This window comes from Varanus komodoensis, unplaced genomic scaffold (assembly GCF_004798865.1).
Source record: "Varanus komodoensis strain SLA01 unplaced genomic scaffold, ASM479886v1 scaffold12, whole genome shotgun sequence".
NCBI lineage: Eukaryota > Metazoa > Chordata > Lepidosauria > Squamata > Varanidae > Varanus > Varanus komodoensis.
In genome coordinates, this window is record NW_025335349.1 from 22,393,011 (window position 1) to 22,414,096 (window position 21,086).

The following is a 21,086-nucleotide window of genomic DNA, read 5'->3' on the forward strand; positions in this document are numbered from 1 at the left end:
TTTTGGATGAATGCTTTAATGTTGCTCCTGGCCACTCATTGGCACATTCCTGTGAAATAGCTTAACAAGCTTGAGCCTCTGATTTTTATCAGCAAACTTGACTGATTTTAGACTGATTCTTTTTCTTTTTGCAAGAAGTGAGTGTTTTATTCCACAGGCTATAAAGGTGTTCCACAGAAATAAAGATTCCCTCTCCAGGTTGGTGACCCTGAAGTCATTCCAATCAATATCTTGTTGTGTTTGTCCAAGAGTTAGATTTTTAACTCTCTTCTAGTTGTATGTACTTTCTTGTGTGAGAACATGAGTCTTTGCATAACTAAGTTAAATATCTTCCTTTTAGGAACTATTTTGGCCCATATATGAACAGTTATCAGGATGGAAATTCTTTGGACTTGTTTTTTTTTTCTCAGACTCTTTTTCTTTTTGCACAAATAAGCCAATATTTAGAGAATATCACCTAGTTATGTAAAGACTTTTCTACGTAATTCTTCTAGACTCTTGTGTTGTAGTTTTCCAGTATATACACAGGCACACCTGAGCAATTTGTCTTTCTTTTCCTGTCTATGTTGGATGAGTGAATGGTTTAGGGGTTCTGGAAATGTGTCTTTTGGTGGCGGCTACTTACCAGCGATGTCCACACTCCGCTCCTTTGGTGGGGAAAGCCATAGCCCGGTGGATTGACTCTGTCTGCACCTTTAGTATCTACAGTTTTTGTTTTTTTTAATCTTGGTCAACCAGGCTGGGAAATGCTGCTGGCCATAGCAGGGCAATATAGGGAGAGATTGACCAGTCAGGGGTGGCTAAGATATTTTGCGGTTTGAGGTGAAAGGACGCCTTCCTCTCAACCAGGATATACAGAACTGAAGTCACCTGAAAATCTCACAAGAGACTCCCTGGAACTAAAAATATAGCAATAATTGCAAACGGAATAATAAAGGTGTGCTTTCTTGTCATGGCACCCAGAATCCACAGTAGCAGTGGCTCTGGTTCTGCCTCAGTATAAGGCAAACATACATTCCTGTGATGGAAAGAACTCTTATTGAGCTGGTTGGCGTGATCATAAGGTACTATTACTATTACTAAATTTCTGTACTGCCACACTGGCAAAGCTCTGTGGGTGGTTTATGCTACCCATAAAAACAGATGATACAAATAAAGTAAAAGTATCATAAAAATCAGAAAAAAGTTAAACCACTAAAAGCATTATGACACAGACTATACAAAGATAATACAGAGAATATCAAGAGTGACTCTGCAATCACCCAGCTTATTAATTAATAAGCCATGGTGGCTTGTTAATTACCATTTGAGTGCTGGCTGGAATTATATAGTGACTGCTGTCGGTGTGGGGCTAGTTATGATGTCTGAACCCAGCAAGGCTGGGTGGTTGGGGTAATTAACAAATACCCAGCAACCATAAAACAGGCCATGGCGAAATCCTCTCTATATTCACTTCTATGGGGAAATCCAAATGAAATCAATTAAAACCCACAAATGCAAGATTTTTTCAAACCCAAACATGTTGCCCAGTCCTTCTTAATTTTTCTTTGTTTTACTGAAATATCATGAAATTTGTTTGCCACTTCATTCTTTCTCTATGAGGGAAATAAAACAACCCTTCAAATACTTTTGCATCCCTTTAAACATGCTTACTGCTCAACAAATTAAAAAATAACAATATTTTCGTACTTTCATAAACCTCTGTGCTATTCACATTTCCAGGGTCATTCAGCACCAGTTCATCTAATTTCTAAATATCTTAAAAATCATGCTACTCCAGTCTGCCTAGTTTTTGCAAATGCCAAGAAACCCCCCACTTACTTAGGTACAGATCTGCTACACTAATTTTTGGATGCCTGCTGAGCATATTATTTCAGATTTCCTATAAAGAGGGCCAAATTTTCAAAGAACTGTGGTGGTTGTTGGTGTGTTATTTTTTTCTCCATGGCCCGATGTCCATTTTTAATTCTGATTGACCTTTGTGGGTATAGTCAGCACCCTTTAAGTTTAAGATGATCAAAATGCAAATCATGGGTACATTGCAGAAAAAGCGAATCACTCTTAAACCTTAGTAATATCTGTTTTAATTGATTTTGACAAACACTATGGAGGTCTGTACTTGGCCATGTGACTATGTAATTCCAAAGAAATGGCTGCTAGTCTCCTCTCCAACCCAAAATAGATAGTAACATGACACTTACCAGCAAGTTCTACCAAACAGATGAACTTGGCAAATTCCGTTTCACTCGGCTTCTCATTAACTTTATGCAGTTTCTTTTCTGCATGAAAATAATATACATTATTGTCTACAGTTCTCCAAAAGTGCTCATTTTTATGTGCACTTGCCTGAGTATTTGCATTTATGCAAGCTATTTTTCTTATGATATTCTAATGCATTTTTGTACATTATTTTGAGCATTTTTGCATGCACATTTCAAATAATATATTTTATAGATATTTTTAATTGAAGAACTGTATTGCAAAATTTGAAAAATTGTGAATGTCAATGTAGAATTGTCCTTCAGTTGATTGGAGAAGTGCAAATGAATTAAGCACAAATTAAAATGAAAACCAAACTACTTTCTCCCCATTCCTACCAAGGGAAAATCATCAGTGTAATATGATGATAACAGTAATTTGTGCTACTCCTGAATACTAGGAAAAAATATGGGGAATTAAGCATAGCGTGACTTTTATCTGGGCTCTGTTCACAAGACAAGGAGTCTTCCAGCCATTGCCACTGTTGGGAATGGAGTTGGGGGAGGACTCTCAGACATAAAAGGAAGGCTCAGACATAACCAAACTGATGATGATACCAAACACTTTGGTTCCTGCAAGCCAGTGTCCAAGTGTTAGAGCATGACCCAACAGTCAAAATAGACATGGAATTAATTGTTTGAATAACATTAATTTTGAATGTTTTTGTTATTTGAATGGAACCACAGGGAGTCCTGAGTCCTGAAAGTTTGAAGTGCCTCTTCTAAGGCTCAGTTGCCAACAGAAGAGCTTTATGTATAATATGCTGCATGTTTTGGTATACTGGCCTTGTCTTTTTGCCTTTGGCCGCACCCAGGGGAATGGAGCCCCTGAAAATCTCTCTGTGATGGATTGTTTTGGCCTTAGTCCAAAGAGGATCTGCACTGCTGTCTTAAAGTCTCAGGATGTGCTCATCAAAGCCCATTCTGTCCATTGCAGTCATTTGCCCCTCACTCCCATCTGATCCAAACACACAAAAATAACAGGGCACCGCTTCAACATGTTCAAAACATGGAACGAAAACAACCCTTCCCATCCACACTTAACGTGTCAAGTGACAGAGTGTTAGCCTAGCTGTCCCTTTGATGTGCTGCCTTTCCATACACAGGAATAAAACAAAAGCTGCATCCAGATACTGGTTTTCCTCACCTCCACTCTGAAATGATACATTCCAGAAAGGGCTGTACCACATTCTGTTACAGCAAGTTTGAATAATCCCTGGGAAGCATAGAGGAATTGAAAGGAAGGTTTAACAAAGCTTTCCATTAATCTGGTAATGCTGACTCCTGCACAGAAATTGAGCATGGAATTTCATGATCAGCAGAAACACACGGCACATCCCTTTTCCTAAGCAGGGCTGCTCTGACTACAAATAGGGAATGCTTTGTCTGAATGATTGTTCCACCCCACCAGCCTATGATCTGCTAGCTGCAGTCCAGAAAATTATATCATGTGATTCTGTTGGCCTTGTAGCTCAGTGGCTTGAGGGTATCCAGGCACAATGCCAGACGGGCCGTGGCAATCCCAGACAAGCTGGCCTGTTTTCTATAAGTGTCTGCTCTCACCCACTCCCTTCATCCAGCTCCCATGGCCTGCCTCTGCTTGCCTGCATCACTCACTTGCTGTCATGTATATTAAATTCCTTTTGAGGCTGTGTATGGTCTACAGCACCTTGACTGGTTCAAACAAACTGGGAAAATACAATTTTGGAATAGCATTAAAATTATTGTGCATTAAGGAGCCTCAAGGTGGAAAGAAAGTACTTATTCTCATTTGTGCCACTTATCTGGGTCTCTTTCTGGTGTGGTGAACAGCTCAGGTTCATGATGTGTGATGCATATATAAATTCTCTGGGCGGCCATATGGACAAGGGGAGTCAAAGATGGCATTTGCAGTTCCCAATATGTTCGAGCACATCCTTTGTGAGTGATTTCCAAACTGCACACTCCACTACAGTATGGAAAACATAGAAACAGAGTGAGTTAGAAGGGGCCTCCCAGGCCCCTTCTTGTCTGACCCCCAGCTCCAGCCGGCTCTGTTCATGATAGGAGTACCAAATGCATCTCCAAGTTTAAAACCTTTTAAGCACCAGGAATGGCACTTCTTTGCTCTGATGAAACAGCCTCCCCTGACTGCATGGCTGGGATGGAAAGGAATAGCTGGAGTCTGCAATGGAAAACTAGACCGTGAGAACCCGGGGGATGTGGGCATTGTAAGGTTTGGTTTGAGAAGCAGTGAAAGCAGAACTCCGTGGAAGCATGGCCAGCTTCAAGAGGAGGCCAATCGTTCATGAGTTAGGGTTCTTCTCTTCACACATTCAAAGCCACATACCTTCCAAGCAAAATCTTTTTGATTGACCACAGCATTTTCCAGAAGCCGGAATGGCTCTCTGAGCATGCGCAGAGCAGTGTGTTGACCCCAGCCTAGTGTTGAACTCCAACTCCTTGGGAGCATGCCTGGGTCCTTCTGAAAACAAACACGCCTCCTCTCTGCATGGCAATCCTCTAATTTGGCCATCCTCCACTGCTGCCATTGCATCACGGGGTCCAGAGCCGTACCTGCCATGTCCGTCTCTGAGAAACCCCTGTTCCGAGCCCCCTCCCAATAACCGTACATCTTGTTTATACTCAGAGGCCACCTGCTCTCCTGGGGAGCCTTGAGATAAGTGCCTCTGCTTCTCTCATCTCACATCTGGAACTGGCTCACATTCCAAGGCCCTCTCCTGCTCCTCTTCCTCCTCCTCCTCCTCCTCCTCTGAAGTCCATCCAGGTGGCCTTAAGGATGTGAGCCAAGAACAACTGTTGTTCTCCCTTTCAACACATGGTAGGGAAGCTGCTGTGGACCCGCACCCCAGCAGGGGGCTCCTGCAAGTACCCTTGGAGTTGCTCTTCACCATTGCACCCTGCTTGTCCACTCACCTCTGACCCAGCCAGTGATGATGGCGACCAGGAGGAGAGGTAGATACCACCGCAGAAAGAGAATGAGAAGTAACAGTAAGCAGTGGCAGCTGGTGTAAGCAGCAGGACGAAGATAGACTAGATAGATAACAAAGGAAAGTTGTCCATTGAAGGCTCACACACATCTGGAGTGGCACTGGCTGGAAGCACAATTAGTTTAGGCGAAGGGATTTCTGGAAAGTTTGGAAAGAAGGAAAGCTTCAGTTCCCATGCAGTTGTTTGTGTCTTACTGGTTATTTAAATTCCCTGAACAAATTTTAGCATCCCCTCCCCAAGCCAAACCCAACTCACCAGCCACATATTCTGCTTTGTAGTTAACATTACATTAATCTTTATGGCTTTTTCTTACCTCTAGTGAGAGTTCTGGCAATTGGGATTGTTTGGGTGATCTAGGAATTCTCTGCCACAGAGGTTCGCAGATGTTGGTGTTAGCACTAGTGAGGGTGTAAGGATGTTGCTCGTGGCATTGGTCTTAAACTAGGGAACACCGAATATCCTTCATAGTTCATAAGCTCCAGCCAATTTGTTTATTCCATGTAGTCAGCTTCACGCTCATCCACAACCACCACTGTGCTCTGAAAATCTTGATGCTCCCTGAATGCATGAAACTTTGGGCCCATATACGTATCTGAAAGATATTACCTAGATTTCACAGGAGATCCAAGAATCTAGAACAGTGTATTATGTAGCTCCTTTACACACACACACATACAACTAAAACCAAATGTGTACATTGGGCTTTTTAACTTCTAACTCCCATGTTTGTCTTTTCCTGTTGGTGGGAATAGTCCCTTTTAAAATTTATTGTGTAGCGTATGTCTTTGGGAACAAATAATGCACCTTGGTGTATTTACTGTTGTTTAGCAAACTAATAGACTTGCATCATGTGACTTTTCTGATAACCTGCATCCTTTGTCTTGCCTGAAAATGTGTTGTGTCTTTTAATTTGAATGTCTGTATGTGCTGTCATTTTAATTTTTAAAGGAAGTGGAATAAATCCAACTGATGCTTCAGTGCCTGTATTTTTGCTTTCCTTTCAGTGGCCCCACCGTCAAGATTAAGATATACTGTTGTTAATCATGACAGTATTCAGATTTCATGGAAAGCCCCTAAAGGGCAAATTGATGGATATAAACTCCTCGTCACTCCAAATGCAGGTAAAAGAAAAGAAAACGTCAAACTGAATGTCATGTTTCCTTAGAAGCTGATGCAGCATTCTTTGTAAATATATGAGGACAGAATTCTAACAATTCTGTATGTGGAGGTAGGTGGAGTACATTTTGGGACTGTACCTCGTTGCTTATGCATCCTGGCCTCAGGTTGTTCTGGCCCCTGAGATTATAGAAGCCCACTCAAGCTGTGTTGAAAAAGAGAAGTGTTCCTTCAGTTCACTAGTTTCTAGTTCATGGCTTTTATTGGGACCTTCCGGCCTTACCTCTTAAAGAGTCTGCAATGGCGGACAAATTTGACTGAAAGACAGTGCAATCCAATAGCTATCATCTCCCTTGGTGTGTAACCATAGCAAAGTGTTGGATGTGTTCTAGTGCACACTTTCTGTTGATAAAGGACCATGATGAGGAGCAGCAAGGCTGTCTCCCTTCGGCACATGGAGAGCCACATTGCAGAGGAGAACTGGGCCTATGTTTGGAAGTTTTGCCTGCAGGCTGGTACCCTGTGCCACAGACTGTCCCCTCTGCCCAGCCTTATTGGCCAGGGGCACAGGACCTGAAGCCCAGAGCCCAGTCCAGTTCCCTGTTGAATCCTCAAGCACTATGCCCCTTTCCTTATGTCCCTTTGTTTTCCCTAAGCACTGACAGCCAATTGGTTCCCTGGTTTTTGTGCTGTTTTTCCTCATTCTGGAAGGTTGAAATGCCTCTCTTAAAGCTCCCATTTGAGGACACAGAATGCTTTTTACACTCACATTCTGTTCTGAAGAATGTTGGTGTTAATGGTTTGAACCAGATTGTGGTGTTCTTTTAATTTGGCAGGAGCACAATGGGAAGAGCTTTTTCACAAGTCTGTCCCACTGCACACCTGTAATATTTAAAAGCTCATAGTCCTGTAAATCTCCCAGAACTTCTAACAGAGTATGAACTCCATGGAAAGGATCTGTGATTTAAGCGCCACCAATAGGTTTGCAAGCCATTAATGTCAAATATTCCCCATAGGAATAATGCAGGGGAAATTGCTTCCCCAGTGTTCATGCTGTGAGATACCTGAATCTTCATAGAACTTGATTTCCACTGAGGAAAGAGAGAATGTTGATGTAACCATCAAGAGATGAAACCTTCACTGGTTTAAAAATATAACTGTATAACTTATTGTTAGCTACCTCAGTTTACCTTCCCTGAGATTATCTTCACACACTTGAATAAACTGTGGTTCTCTATACCTTAAGCTGTACTAACGTCTGTTGAATCTTTGTTTCATTGATATTACTGATGAAAATGTGGTTTGTGCATAATGCTGACCCATGGGAATAATTTGATAAAATGTGGGTTGTCTGGTTTGCATGTAATGAGCGCTCTGAGTATGGGTTGCCACCAAACTACGGAGTGCTATGTGTGAATCCTTCAGTATGGTTGAACTGTGGCTTGTTAGCCATGAGCAACCAAGGAAGAGAACTTGCAGTTTGTTGAGCTTGTTGCTGGGTTGTAAACTCTGGATTCATCATAGTTAATGACCCATGTTTAAATCATAGGGTAGGGTTCACACAAAAAAAACAAGCCACAATTCAAGAACAACCCATATTCAACTAGTACTTTGGGTTTTCGTTATGTGGGAACCAGGTCACAGTGTGAGATGCCCTCTTGCTATATGCCTGGATGACTCTAAACTGTACAAAACACAACTGCTTCAGACAACACTTTTCACCTCCTGGAATGGTAGAACTTCAACATGCTACTCAGATTAAAAAAAAAAATCCACATCATTTTGGGCTCTAGACTCTGTGGCATGATCAATTTTCTAGACAGTCATTTCTAATGTTGTGGGGAGGGCCACTTAATCATGCATCCGCCCTCCCTTACATTCTGAAGTGGCAGGATAAGCATTCAGTGACATAGACAGAAATCCAGCAATCTGTAGCAAAGCTGCATGTGCATAAAAATGATTCATGAGAGCTAAGGAGGTACATAGAAACATGATGAAAAGCTGTATTTTTCTGATGTCTGCCCAAGGAGTAGCTTGCAGTGCTGAGGAATTCTTGATTATATGCAGATTTATATTGATGTGTTCAAGCTAGAACCTAAAAGATCTTCTAAGTCTTCCAGGATTTTAAGATGGGTGTGTGAGAGAGAAGGATTACAACATGCTTCTCTGCTTGGAGAGTCACCTGAAGAAGTCTAGACTAGATGGTGTGATTTGGTGTAGGGGAATTTTATGCACTGGTATGGTTTAAGGTAACGAAGCTTGAAAAATATATAGTATTTTACGCAGGTAAAAATGTCGGTCACAATGCTATTTTTAAAGTTATTTAAAACTGTACTGCTGGTCTTGTTTATTTTACTTTAGTATTCCTTATTTATTTATTTCTATGTTATTTTTCAGGTGGAAAAACCAATGAGCTCACTCTTCAAAATAATGCAAACAAAGCAATTATTCAAGGTCTTATTCCTGATCAAAGTTATATGGTTCAGATAGTTGCATTTGCTAAGGACCAAGAAAGCAAACCAGCTCAAGGCCAGTTCCGAAGTATGTTGTCTCCTATTATCTGCATGTCCCATAGGACTTTTCTCTGTGGGGCAAGCTGGGCTCAAAATAAAAAGAAACATAAACTCAAACACTCCAGGAATTTAATACTCTTTAAGTGGAGTTAAAAAACATTTACAAAAGTATATGTAATTTGAATTATATGCTAGACACTTATAAATACTGTTTGTCAGTGTCTTAAATCTGTGTTGGAGATGTGGAAGGTGAAAAGGAATATTTGCATGTAGCTGCTGGATATGTTCTCAGGATAAAATAATATGGTTGGAGGTTGTAAATGGAATTTGAGAGATATTGACTTATGCTATCCTACTTAGCCCACAAGCCATTTTGTGGAAGGCAGTAGATCATGGATGGATGACTTGTGGTGCTCCAGATGTTTTGGTTTACAACTCCCATGAGCCATGGCCAGCACAGTCAATGGAGAAGAATTATGGGAGTTGTAGGCCAAAACATCTGGAGGGCTACATGTTGACAACTCCTGCCTGTAGATAGCAATGTAAGGAAAGAACATACTGTAATGCTCACCACGTTGCGCATGTGACTGAATATGAAAATGGAAAATATGCAATAGTATTATAATGCATAAAATCACAGCTTATAAACATTTATGGTAGGAAAAACATAACACAACAGACATTTCAGCAGACATGTTTTTTATTTATTCAAATCTGGAACTGCTGTTAAGTCTTCTGGCTGAGCACCAGTAGATCTTTTAAGCATGTGGAGTTAAGAAGCTCTTCTACTTGTATTGGTAAAGCTGGATTATCTCACTGCTGTGGAAGTGAATGATTATGTACAATGTGTCTGATAACCATAAATTTTGATCTACAACAAATAAACAAAGGATTATGGGACTTGACCTATAATCAACACGACTGCCAGCCCTTGTCATTCTCGGCAGGAGAGTAGTGACACCTGGACTGGTCTCCCCTGACCTATTGCATTTTTGGCAGGTTCATCTGGCAGTAACATCCCTGTCCGGGAAGCCAGCTGCCATGTCTCATTTTCAACAGGGCTCCATATAGCGTCCTTCAAGGGCACTGTGGGAACTTAGCAGGCTGGGTGGCTTCTCAGCCACTGTCACCAAGTAATCCCAGGACCAGTGACCACCTAGCTTGGGTTCCTCTTACTTGGAGCTGGCCTGAAGTGATGGATTGTCTGAAGTGATGTCCTACTCTTGGAACCTAGTCGTTGGTTTTCTCCTGGTGAATAGAACAGTAACTTCTGTACTTCAGCCAAGGATATTGTTAGGCTTAAAGCTATGGAACACTGGCCTTGACTCTTTTTTCCTGGGTCCCAAATCTATTCCATAGAGCCTAGAACATCCTTTGGTCCTAGTCTAAGTCTTTCTTTTCCTCAGCTTAATTGCCACACAGGAGGTAATTTTCAAGAATTGCAGCTGGAAAGGAAAAAGTCATATTTCCTGTAACACCCTCCAAAAGGCAATTAACTCTTCCTGTCAGCTAAGCTTAGAAGGAAACATTTTTCATTAGTTTAGCAATACCTCTGCTTCAGGTTTCCACTTTTTCAGTTTAAGTTCAGCCCTCAGTAGACCAGCACACACCTCATATGTGGAAGGTCCCTAGTTCAATTCCTGTCATCCCAGTTAAAAAGATCAGGTGGCTAGTGATGGGAAAGACTGCTGCCTGAATCCCTGGAAAGCTCTCTGTCGGGAAGCACCCTTTGTCTTTTGCCCAGTGTTCTCTCTAACCCAGGAGTAGATTTATGTGTCCATTGGTCCCTGAAGGAATAGATTGGAGAGATCTTGACAGCTGTTTGTGGAACATCTTTGCCAAGCTCTCTTACAACCAACTTAAGGCAACTTTCTTAATGCAATTGCCTCTATTTACTACAACACCCTGATTGCAATACCATCAAAACCACATGCTTCTTAAAAGTTAGAAAACAAACTATTAGATTGTTGCTCCAGGCTCTGAGTTATTAGCTGTGGTTGTTCTTTTGCAGTTGCTTAACTCTTCCAGAAAAGCAGGGCTGACAGGGAGATTTCAAATGTAAGATTAAAAGTGTATTTAAAATACGGTTACTTTGACTTTGCTGTCTTTTTATTGGCTATAGCAAGACATAGAACATAATGTGACTTCATAATGAATTCAGACACTGAGTGCTTGCAAAGCCCTCTTTTTGTATCTTAAATTGTGATATTCTGAATATACTTTCCAGTTCTTAAGACCACTGAAATAAAGGATAGTGTGACAACTGATTGATACAATACAGCTTCTCAGGTGCACAACTTTGAAATTTTAAGTGAATGTAGCGCATAGTATTGTTGTTTTTGTCATTATCAGTCCATCATGTTGTCTGAACCCAGTCATGGTATTTCATCATGGTAAATTAGGTCTTGAAAAATCGCAGTAATAAGCAACAATTTGTTGTATGGTTTCTCCATACCACCATGACTACTTGTGTTGTCTGAAACCAGGAACATAGTTGTCATGGTCCTCCTGTGCAACTACCACAGAGTCCCCTGGAAAGAGTGGCAACTGCAGGAGCCACATCAGCCATCCAACCTCTATGTGTAGACCAGTGTGAAAGAGGCAGGCAAGAGAGGCAGGAAGTGATGCCCCTTGGAAATGAATTTCAGGCACAGTGGCTGATGGGATGTGAAGAAGTACTACAGCTCATAACACGCCCCATCCAGCATGTTGCTTGGGAAATAGGATGCGAGTTGTAGGAGGTCTTTTTATTTAAGTATGGATAAATTGTGCCCTTAGTCACTTTGGGTATCTGTGCTATTTGTTTTTGCTGGTGAATTACTTTAATTTTTGTTATTTTCACTATTTCTCTTTCATGCTGTGCTTGCTGCCTTTTTCAGACAAAAGTAGTGCATTACAATTTTAAAAGATGCAAATACAAATCAATAAATAAATTGCTGGAAATAATAGAAAACTAGAGTGTGGCTGAAATATAAAACTATTTAATGAAGCAGAATGTAGAAATATTAAAATGATGTATTGTGTTTGACTATTTCTATTTCTGAATACCAATTTTGCAGTTAAAGATCTTGAGAAAAAGAAGGATACATCAGGCAAACCCAAAGTCAAAGATGTAGGTAAATGGAAACCCCCTGTCCCAACAGAAGATTCAGAAAGTACAGCAACTCCGCACGTACCAGGTCAGAATTTATGGGAGAAAAATGAGAAAAAATGAAAATGGTGTTGCTTAATACCATCCACATTTTACTATACTTGGAAATTAGAGAACTATACTGTCCTGGCAAATAACTTTTTCCTCTTGTTTTCAAACTTTGGCATTTAATAACATCAGGTACTTTTTCGTGCATCATCAAATATTAAATAATCAATACTTGTTTGAATTGCTGCTGTGTTGCAATTGCCGAAGTATTTTCTTTTGGTATTGTTTCGAAGTATTTTGTTTTAACACCTATTGAAGCAGCGAATGTAGTGCCTAAGGTCATACATTACAGCTGAACTTCCCAAGAAAGCATCTCCTTCCGAACCCTCCAAAACACACCCTCCTGGGGCATTTGCTATCAGAGAAGTACAGATATAGGAGCACATTGTCTCAGGGGTGTTGGTTGCAGAGAACATAACAACACATCTTCCAAAGTTGCAACCATTTTACTATCATTTTCAGATTAACTAATGAGACTTGTTGAGGGTGACGGTATCTTTTCATGCCAGGGTGGCATTTGTTATGATGAAATTATGTTTGCACTTAAATAGTCTCTATGAGGAAAATGACTAGCTTTTTAATTCTATTAAGAATTCAAAACCCATTTTTTAATGATGTAACATTTCAGAGCGGCTAGTTAGCTGCAGAAATAACATGTGTAGATCAACTTAAAGCACTCCCTTTGTATTCGCTTTTGTTTTCATCCATGAAACAAACCCTTAGTCTTTTCAGGTTTGTGATCAGGTGAGGCAGAGGTTTGTGTTTCCATATCTTACTGTGTTCCTATTGGTCTGGCTCAGTTTTGTACTGCCAGTAGAGTTACTTGCTTTTGACCAGCACTGGTCACACTCAAATGACAGGAAATAGGGTACAAAATCCATGACTGACTCATTAAGAATATGTCACTGCAGGCTCTGGCTGCTAGTTTAGACTGATCTGGGGAGCAATCGTTTGATATCTGAGACAGTGTCTGAGGGATCCTAAAATATTTTGGTTTCAAGGTTCAAGGTCAGAGATAGTGCTAGAACCTCAAAGGGGAAGCCAGATCTCCAATGTTGGAAGATCAACTTCAGAGAAAGGGAAAAGTAGGTGGTGAGGTGAGGAGACAGAAGAAGCAAGGAGATGAGCTGCCCTGGTACCTCTTCAACTTCCTTTCCTCCTCCAATGCAACCCAAGCAAGCAATTCCATCTACTAAGATGGAAAGCACAGAGGTGGGTTTTGCTTTCTCTGCTCTCCTCACCCTGCATAAGAGGGTGAGCATCAGCCTTAATGTCTGGTGGATTATGGGCACTACAATAGCTCTGTGCCCTTGGATTGAAATTTTAGATGCAGTTGCTAGGAAGGGAGTTCCATTGAACATACTCACCTGGTTTGCATGTGAAGACATCCCAAAGTCTGAGTTGAGTACAGTTTTTGGAATCCAGGATTGTCATTACATGCGTATCCAGCACAATGGGTTAAGCAATGTTAATATGGAATAGCCAGGAAGATAAGCCATTGTTTGCTGTTGGGTTGTGAACTTAGGGAGTTTTGCATTATAGGTTGCCATTTCGTGAAGGCTTAGAACCATGCAATGTTTTACCAGGCTACAGAAGTGGTAGACAAGACTCTTAAAAAAAAAATCCCAGTTGATGCTTGCCAGTACTAAAGTGCTGCAAGGGCATGTGGAAGGCAGGAAGGAAGCAGGAAGAACAACCCAGAAATTGAGAAATCAGCCTGGGCTTTGCAGGCAAATCATGGGTAAATTCTAGATAAGGCAGCAACTCATATATGCAAATCTGGTTAATGGAAATTTCAAGTAAACATGGACAGAATGATGCAATGAGAAAAGAATGAGATAATTGAAAGGAGAATACGTCTATCAATGACAATTTGCTATGACACTAACATGGAATCTTCATATATAAACAAAATAAAACTTTAAATATGATATACTGGGGATGAACAGAAGGAGATCACCTTGCTATCCTTTATTTATTGTTCGTAAGAATGTATATGTCAGATTTCAGTTGTGATATTTTAGACTGAGTTTTAAATAAAATAAAATACTTAAAAAAACTGAAGAATTTTGCATCCGTATGAGCACTCAGAGGCATTTGTGTAGCCATTCCTGGAGAGTGAATACTTGGAGAGAGAAGATGGATTTTGTTCTGTTCAAGAAAGTTAGTTCTGGAGTACCTCAACATGAGGCTTTTATAGCACAGTTGCCATGCCTAATTCACAGAATTTTATAATTCTGGTGGGTCCAGATATCATCAAATACTTTGGCCACCTAATGAGAAGAAACAACACATTGGAAAAGAGAGGTCTGTCTGTTGCTTTTCAGTGCCAGGTCAAGACCTTTTTATTTTTCTGTACTTTTAATGTTTAATATTTTAACTATGTTTTATTTTCAGTTCATGGATTATTTTGTATTATTTGGGTATATATGTATTTATTGCATTTAACTTGTGAGCCATCCAGAGACCCTCAGGGTATTGGATAGGGCAAAAAAAGACCCAAATAAATAAATAAAAGACCCTGATGCTGGGAACGATTGACGGCAAAAGAGAAGGGGATGGCAGAGGATGAGGTGGCTGGATGGGGTCACTGGGGCAGTGGGTGTGAGCTTGGCTGGACTCCGGGAGACAGTGGAGGACAGGAGAGCCTGGAGGACTGTTGTCCGTGGGGTCATGAAGGGTCGGACGCGACTTTGCGACTAGCAACTAGACATCATTGCCTCCACCTGTTACCCTCCCACATTTTCTTACTGCAGAACATCAACTAGGAATTAAAAGATGGAACTGCTCCACAGAGCGTTCTGACTGATAGAAACATAGAAACAGAGCGAGTCAGAAGGGCTCCCCCGGGCCATCCAGTCTGACCTCCGGCACCAGCCGGCTCTGCTCACAACATGCCCACCATGGGCACGTCCAGCCTATCCTTGAACACTCGCACCGATGGGGCCTCAACTACCTCTTGTGGAAGCCCATTCCACACCCTCGGGGTCCTGACTGTCAGGAAGTGCTTCCTGGCATCCAAATGGAACCTTGGCTCCCTGAGCTTTGCTCTGTTGGAGCGCATCCTGCCTTCCTCTGCAGGGGAGGACAGGTCTCTACCCACCTCCGTGTGACACCCCCTCACATACCTGTATGTCGCCAACAGACCCCCTCTGAGTCTCCTCTTCTCCAGGCTGAAGAGACCCAGTTCCCTCAGTCTCGTCTCATACGGCTTCCCCTGCAAACCTGCCACCAACCTCGTGGCCCTACGCTGCACTGACTCTAACCTGGCTGTATCCTTTCTGTAATGATACACTAGAAAGCATCACCCCTGAGTTTCCAAAAGCCAACAGTTATTTTTCTAATGAGCAGTAGGAATTCTGCAGAATTGTATTAGGGCATGCCATCATTAAAGAGCCACTCTTCTGTAGGTTTCCATTCTCAGTCCCTCCTGTGCAAGCACTTTGAAGTTCCAGGCAGCTTCTCTTCATTCTTCATGCTCAGATAGTTTTAAGCCCAATCGCTCGTGATTCCTTTATAGGCAGCATCAGTTCCTCTTGTCGGACAAGAATGAACAGAATCCCAGCTTCTTTCACCATGCCCTGATTTTGCAGGAAACGATCCTTTGGCTCATTGCCTGATGTTTTTCTACATCAAAACTGTTTCTTTACAAGAAAAAAGGGGGGTTTAATAGGCTCCCACTGTTCCTTAGTAAGTTTAACATACAACCAATGCCTTTTACTTGCATCGCTGCAGGCCCTCTCCAGTCTCTCTGCTATCTGTTTTTCTTGTCACTGTTCTCCCCCAAGTGTTGCACAATTGCTTTCAACAGCAACAAGGCTTAACTTGACAGAGGGTGGTAGGACTTTTGTGGTTCAGTTCCACTTAAAAGTTGTATAGCTTCCCCTTTTCTGAAGGCTTGGAAAAGGCTTTGGTAAAAATGCACCAAATATAGAAATTTGTGTTGGCTATCAGTGGAAGCCGTAGTTACACTCTTTGGTCTAAGATTTTTCTTTGAATGAACTTGCCCTGGTATTATAATGTAGATAGAAAGAAACTTCTCTCTATGGAAAAGCCAGTCAACTTTTTTAAAGATTTACCCCTTCCTGCTCCCCCTTGCAGGTTATAGAAAAGGGAGCAGTGCAAGTGCTGTCCCAGGTGGAGACACCCCCAATATTATAGAAGAGAGGAAGTTTATTTTATTATTTATTTATTTATTTATTAAAACATTTTTATGCCGCCCCATTCGCCGAAGCCTTGGGGCGGCTTACAACAATACGTTAGTTCATCATAAGTAAAAATTAAAATATATACATTAAAATAAAATACAACTATACAATATAAAATAAGCCGCCCTGGCCAAATAAAATTCAATAATGTTCAATAATAAAATTCAATAATATTCAATATTAAAATTCAATAATATTAACATTTAAAATGCTGCTTAAATAAAAAGGTCTTCGCCTGGCGCCGAAAAACAAATAACGACGGCGCCAGGCGGACCTCTCTGGGGAGTGCATTCCATAACTTAGGTGCCACCGCTGAGAAAGCCCTCCTCTGAGTAACCACCCTCCTAATTTCTTTCACGGAGGGCTCCCGGAGGAGGGCCTCTCCCGCTGATCTCAGGGGGCGGCTGGGCATATATGGATGTAAGCGCTCCTTCTGATCATGCAAACTGAGTTGTTCTGATTGGCTCAGTTTGCATGATACGAGTGATGGATAAGCCATGGGGACTTGCTAGCCACCTTTGCATGTACTGACTCATTCCCTAATTATGTCTGCCCTAATTGCAACCCAGCAATGGTGGATGACTACTAACCAGCCAGCAACGGTACAATAAACTGTGGGTTCTGGGTAGTTTGCAAAACACCCCAGCCACATATTCTTGTCAAATTTGGGCTTTATGACAACCTCTGTGCAGCAAGGATAATTAGGGAACTCTGACATGCAAACTGCACTTACAAGGGGTAGTTGAAAAGCCACCATAGCTTATTAACTATGCTTATGTTGTACACACACAGTCACTTAGTGAAGTTATGAAGTTGCTATTCATTGTGGCATAACAGACATAGAGATGTTGCTGAGGAATAATCTCAAGTATATTTAAGCTTTTCTAACACGTCCACCACTAGCATCTTTGGACAGCTTACAATAAAAAATGAGTAAAACAAAACAAAACACCACAGTATCTGACAAGTGAAATACTAAAACCCCAGTTAAAATCAATTAAACATTAAAGGGACTGTAAAATAACAAAGGTTTTGCCTGAAATTGCCTGAAAGAATATAATGATCAATGTGATGCTCTGATCCATTAAAGGACTAAAGAAAATCTATTGGTGAAGATGTGAATAGGGAGAAGGGAGTGCTCCATGTTTTTATTCAGTGACAAAAAGTCAGTGATGAAGAAGTCAGTCAGTCAAGCTGACTGCAAGTTAATGCTCAAATAGGGAGATTAGTTTGGAAACGATCCAGGCAGTTTCCTCGCAAGTTAGTTGCTTGGCTTATTCCTGGGCCAATTTCAGTTCATTCTTCCCTTCGTCCGACTCAACTACCCTCATCTCCCAAACACCCTCCCATTACAATAACCTTCAACTCAGTATGACTATTAAGGGCCACCTGGGCCTTTCCTACTAGGATGCTATTAGCCCATCAGGGAAGGATGAGTGGATTATCAGTGAGTGGGGTACCACAGAGGGGATGCCATTACAGGTGGAGCATCCACCACAGAGAAGACCCATGGCTATGTTGCAGACACAGCGAGGTCTCCCTAAAAGCGCATAGCGGTCCAGCGGCTGCATTGTGGGGGAGGTTCTCTTTCAGGCGAACTGACTCTTAGGGCTTTATGTGTCAAGAATAAGTAGCAAACTGACAGCCAGGGCTCGGGGTGGCCAGTCTCACTCTGGTCAAGCTCTGAGTTTACCATTGGATGGTTCTTAGATATCTCTCTCCCAAATCAGATGCAGAAGGCTAAGTAAATCTTACATGTTCAGAAGTAGAATGACAGTTTGTTTATTTATTTGCATGTATTTTTAGGCCACCTATAATTGCCAAGGCCTTCCTAGGCAGCTTACAATGCATAAAACATATTAACAGAATAAAACAGATTAAAACCAATGAAAACATAATGAATTAAACATCTGTAAAAGCAATTAAAAGGGGCCACAACACGCAGGCTAAATGTTTAAAAAATTCCTAAAATGGGTATGTCTTTACTTGGTGCCGAAAGGCAAATAGAGATGGTGCCAGGCGAATTTCCCTAGGGAGGGAGTTTCAAAGATGGGGAACCGCAGCAGAAAAGGCCCTTCATGTAGTTGCCACACCTTTCATCTTCCTGCGAGGTAGTTCTTGTGGAAGGGCCTTCTGATCTGATCTAAGGGGCAGGTGTGTGTGTATGGGTGCAGGTTATATCAGTGGAGGATGAGAAATTGGAAGAGGAAGCATTTGTCTCATGACCATCATGCAGGTTCCAGGAAGCACCAGATTGGACACTGTTGGAAACAAGAGGCCAGCTAAATCAGTTGGCTCACTGGTATAATTCAGAAGCATTATTTTATGCACTTAATATCAAAGTATCCACTGAAGGAAAGAGAGCTGCTTTTTTCATGAAACACAAAATCAAAGAGAAACCATGACACATTCATCAGTTAGGCAAAGAATGTTCACTTAGTTCAGGCAGTCATTTTGGATATTCAGCCCCAGTGCGGGGTTGCCTAGATTAGTTCTGTCTTCTGGGCAGCAGGGAGTGTTGGAACAGGAGTAGAGGGTTGTTGGAGGGTTGTTTCGCCATCTAACAAGACCTGCTCCCATATTCAAATGACACAGTAAACCATGGCAACCCCTTGCAAGGGGCAGAATATTCAAAATTCAGCATGGCACATCATGTCATTGCAACCCACTGTAGCTTAAATGTTACCATTTGTGATTACAGTTCTGCATGCAGGTTGTAGTCCTAAACATACTTGAAAACTAGCATTATGCTTCCAATAACATTGAGAACTAGACAGATAACTTTCTTATATGATTAGAAAAGTAGCATCCAAAAATACTGATGTGTTTTATAGTGTTTTATATGTGTTTTATAGAGACATATGGTGAATCAACAACTTGGCATTGTTCTGTCCTTCAGTTGTATGTTGTAATGTCGTGAGTGGAGCCGGCTGGAGCCGGTGGCCCGGGAGACCCCTTCTGACTCGCTCTGTTTCTATGTTTCTATGTAATGTCTGTTATGTTTACCTTGCTGTGCAGAAGGTTTGAAATGTTTTTGCTAATTGCATAAATAAAGAATAGCAAGAAAAGAAAATTAAAAATTCATTTAAGACCTTCACATAAGCCAAGCATATAATTTAAGTTGGCACATATAATGGAAGGCTGGACTTAATATGTCCATTCAGCCTTGTGTTTCCAAGAGCATGATAATACTTGTCTCACAAAAATGTTGTCAGGCTTAATTAATTTGTTGTTTGCATGTTATGACGTGCCAATAACTACTTAAGCTGTCGGTTGGAGTCTATGGATTGAAACAAAATGTGGCAGAAAGAAAGAAAGAAAGAAAGAAAGAAAGAAAGAAAGAAAGAAAGAAAGAAAGGTAGCAGATCCAGCATGAGTGGAATAGGTTAATGCACTATTTAATATATTTCTTTCTTACAAGCAAAAGAATAAAGTATAGTTTTTTTTCTTGGAGGAGCAGTGGCATAATAAATTATGAAACTTTGGAAGCTGAAATATCTGCCATAGTTTTAACACCACCTGCTTGCCCTCTAGGTATTTGAATGGAGTGGAAGGAGAAAGCTCCAGCTAAGGTCAATTCTTTGACTAGCTATTTTTATGCCTGGGGCTCACACTCTCCCCTGCCCTGAACCAGAGTTGCTGACATTGAGAAACAAGCACACTTCATGCCTGTTATATCTATAATATCCCATATGTATCTGTGCATTGACGTTACCCCTGGACTGACCCCTGTGGGAGTGATTGGTAAAATCTGGAAGTGGGGGAAAGATAATAATTTGGACTTTTAAGAGTATGGTTGGTAACTTTCCAAGGTCTTGCTGCTCCATCTGCTTCTGCTCAGAAGCTCATGTACAAAAGAGCTTGCAAGCGACTGCTGTCTAATTGGCAGGCACTGGCCAGAGACACAGCTCTGCTTTTTCCATCTCTCCACTACCAGGATTCTGATACTGGGGAACTAAATTCTTCCCCAGACTGTGCCCTATTCTGTTTGAGTTCAGGCACAAAGGTAGTGAAACTTTAGTTGTATTCCACTTTGCATGATTTGCTACCTCCACGAACACTAATTGGGAACTGGAATGCTCAATGTTTCTTAGCAAAAATCAGCCACTGGTGTTGGAGGAGAATAGTCTGGAATAGATAGATGATGAAGCTGGCTAATACTTGCTCCCTGTGTTACTGACCTGATGAAAACCCTCTTCTCCACTAATAGTTGTATGCCTCCATGGGTAAAACGTATAGGCTATGCTGATAAGTTTTTCCATTGAGGTCAAAAAGTACCTTCAAGGAGATTAGTTTCAGTGGGAAAATTATGCTAGAGAAAATGGATTACGCAGCACGGGAACTCCTTCTGGATCTTCCCTGTCCCAGGGGCAGATTTTAGTAAAAGAAAAACATACTGGAAGTTTCATGAACCATGGAATTCCCACAACACATCAATTTGATTCTAAATAGCCTGAGGTCTGGATTTTCATCCTTCCCTTCATCAGCAGGGGTTTGCGCGATACAACTTTTCAGGTCTCTTTCAACTCTGGTTCTATCTATCATTGAGAAAACAAAGTCTAATTATATTTGGCTTGGTTTTGCACTACTGTCCAAGGTGCATCTGGAGTATGTTGCTTATCAGCCTCTCCTTAATTACCTTGTTGATTAAGTGATTGAGCATTAATTTTATTTGAGTTGATTTTAATGGATTAAATTTGTGGTTTTTAGAGGGGAAAAAACATAAAATTCACCCACTAGCTATTTAAATTAGTCTCATGATTTTTGATGATCATTTACAGGTTCTGAAAAGTTCATGTTG

At 41.2% G+C, this 21,086-nt stretch overlaps 1 protein-coding gene across 5 annotated transcripts in view; it reads left to right on the forward strand.

Annotated features, from left to right (window-relative positions):
• Positions 1–21,086, forward strand: part of COL14A1 (collagen type XIV alpha 1 chain) — a 139,542-nt gene that overhangs the window by 14,836 nt on the left and 103,620 nt on the right. For 4 of the 5 annotated variants that reach the window (XM_044421842.1, XM_044421845.1, XM_044421841.1 and 1 more), the window contains 3 exons: positions 6,254–6,370; positions 8,763–8,906; positions 11,938–12,057. The exons of the other annotated variant lie outside the window; for it this stretch is intronic. In XM_044421842.1, the coding sequence (XP_044277777.1) occupies positions 6,254–6,370; positions 8,763–8,906; positions 11,938–12,057 (381 nt within the window). The remainder of the gene's footprint in view (positions 1–6,253; positions 6,371–8,762; positions 8,907–11,937; positions 12,058–21,086) is intronic. 5 annotated transcript variants of the gene reach the window in all.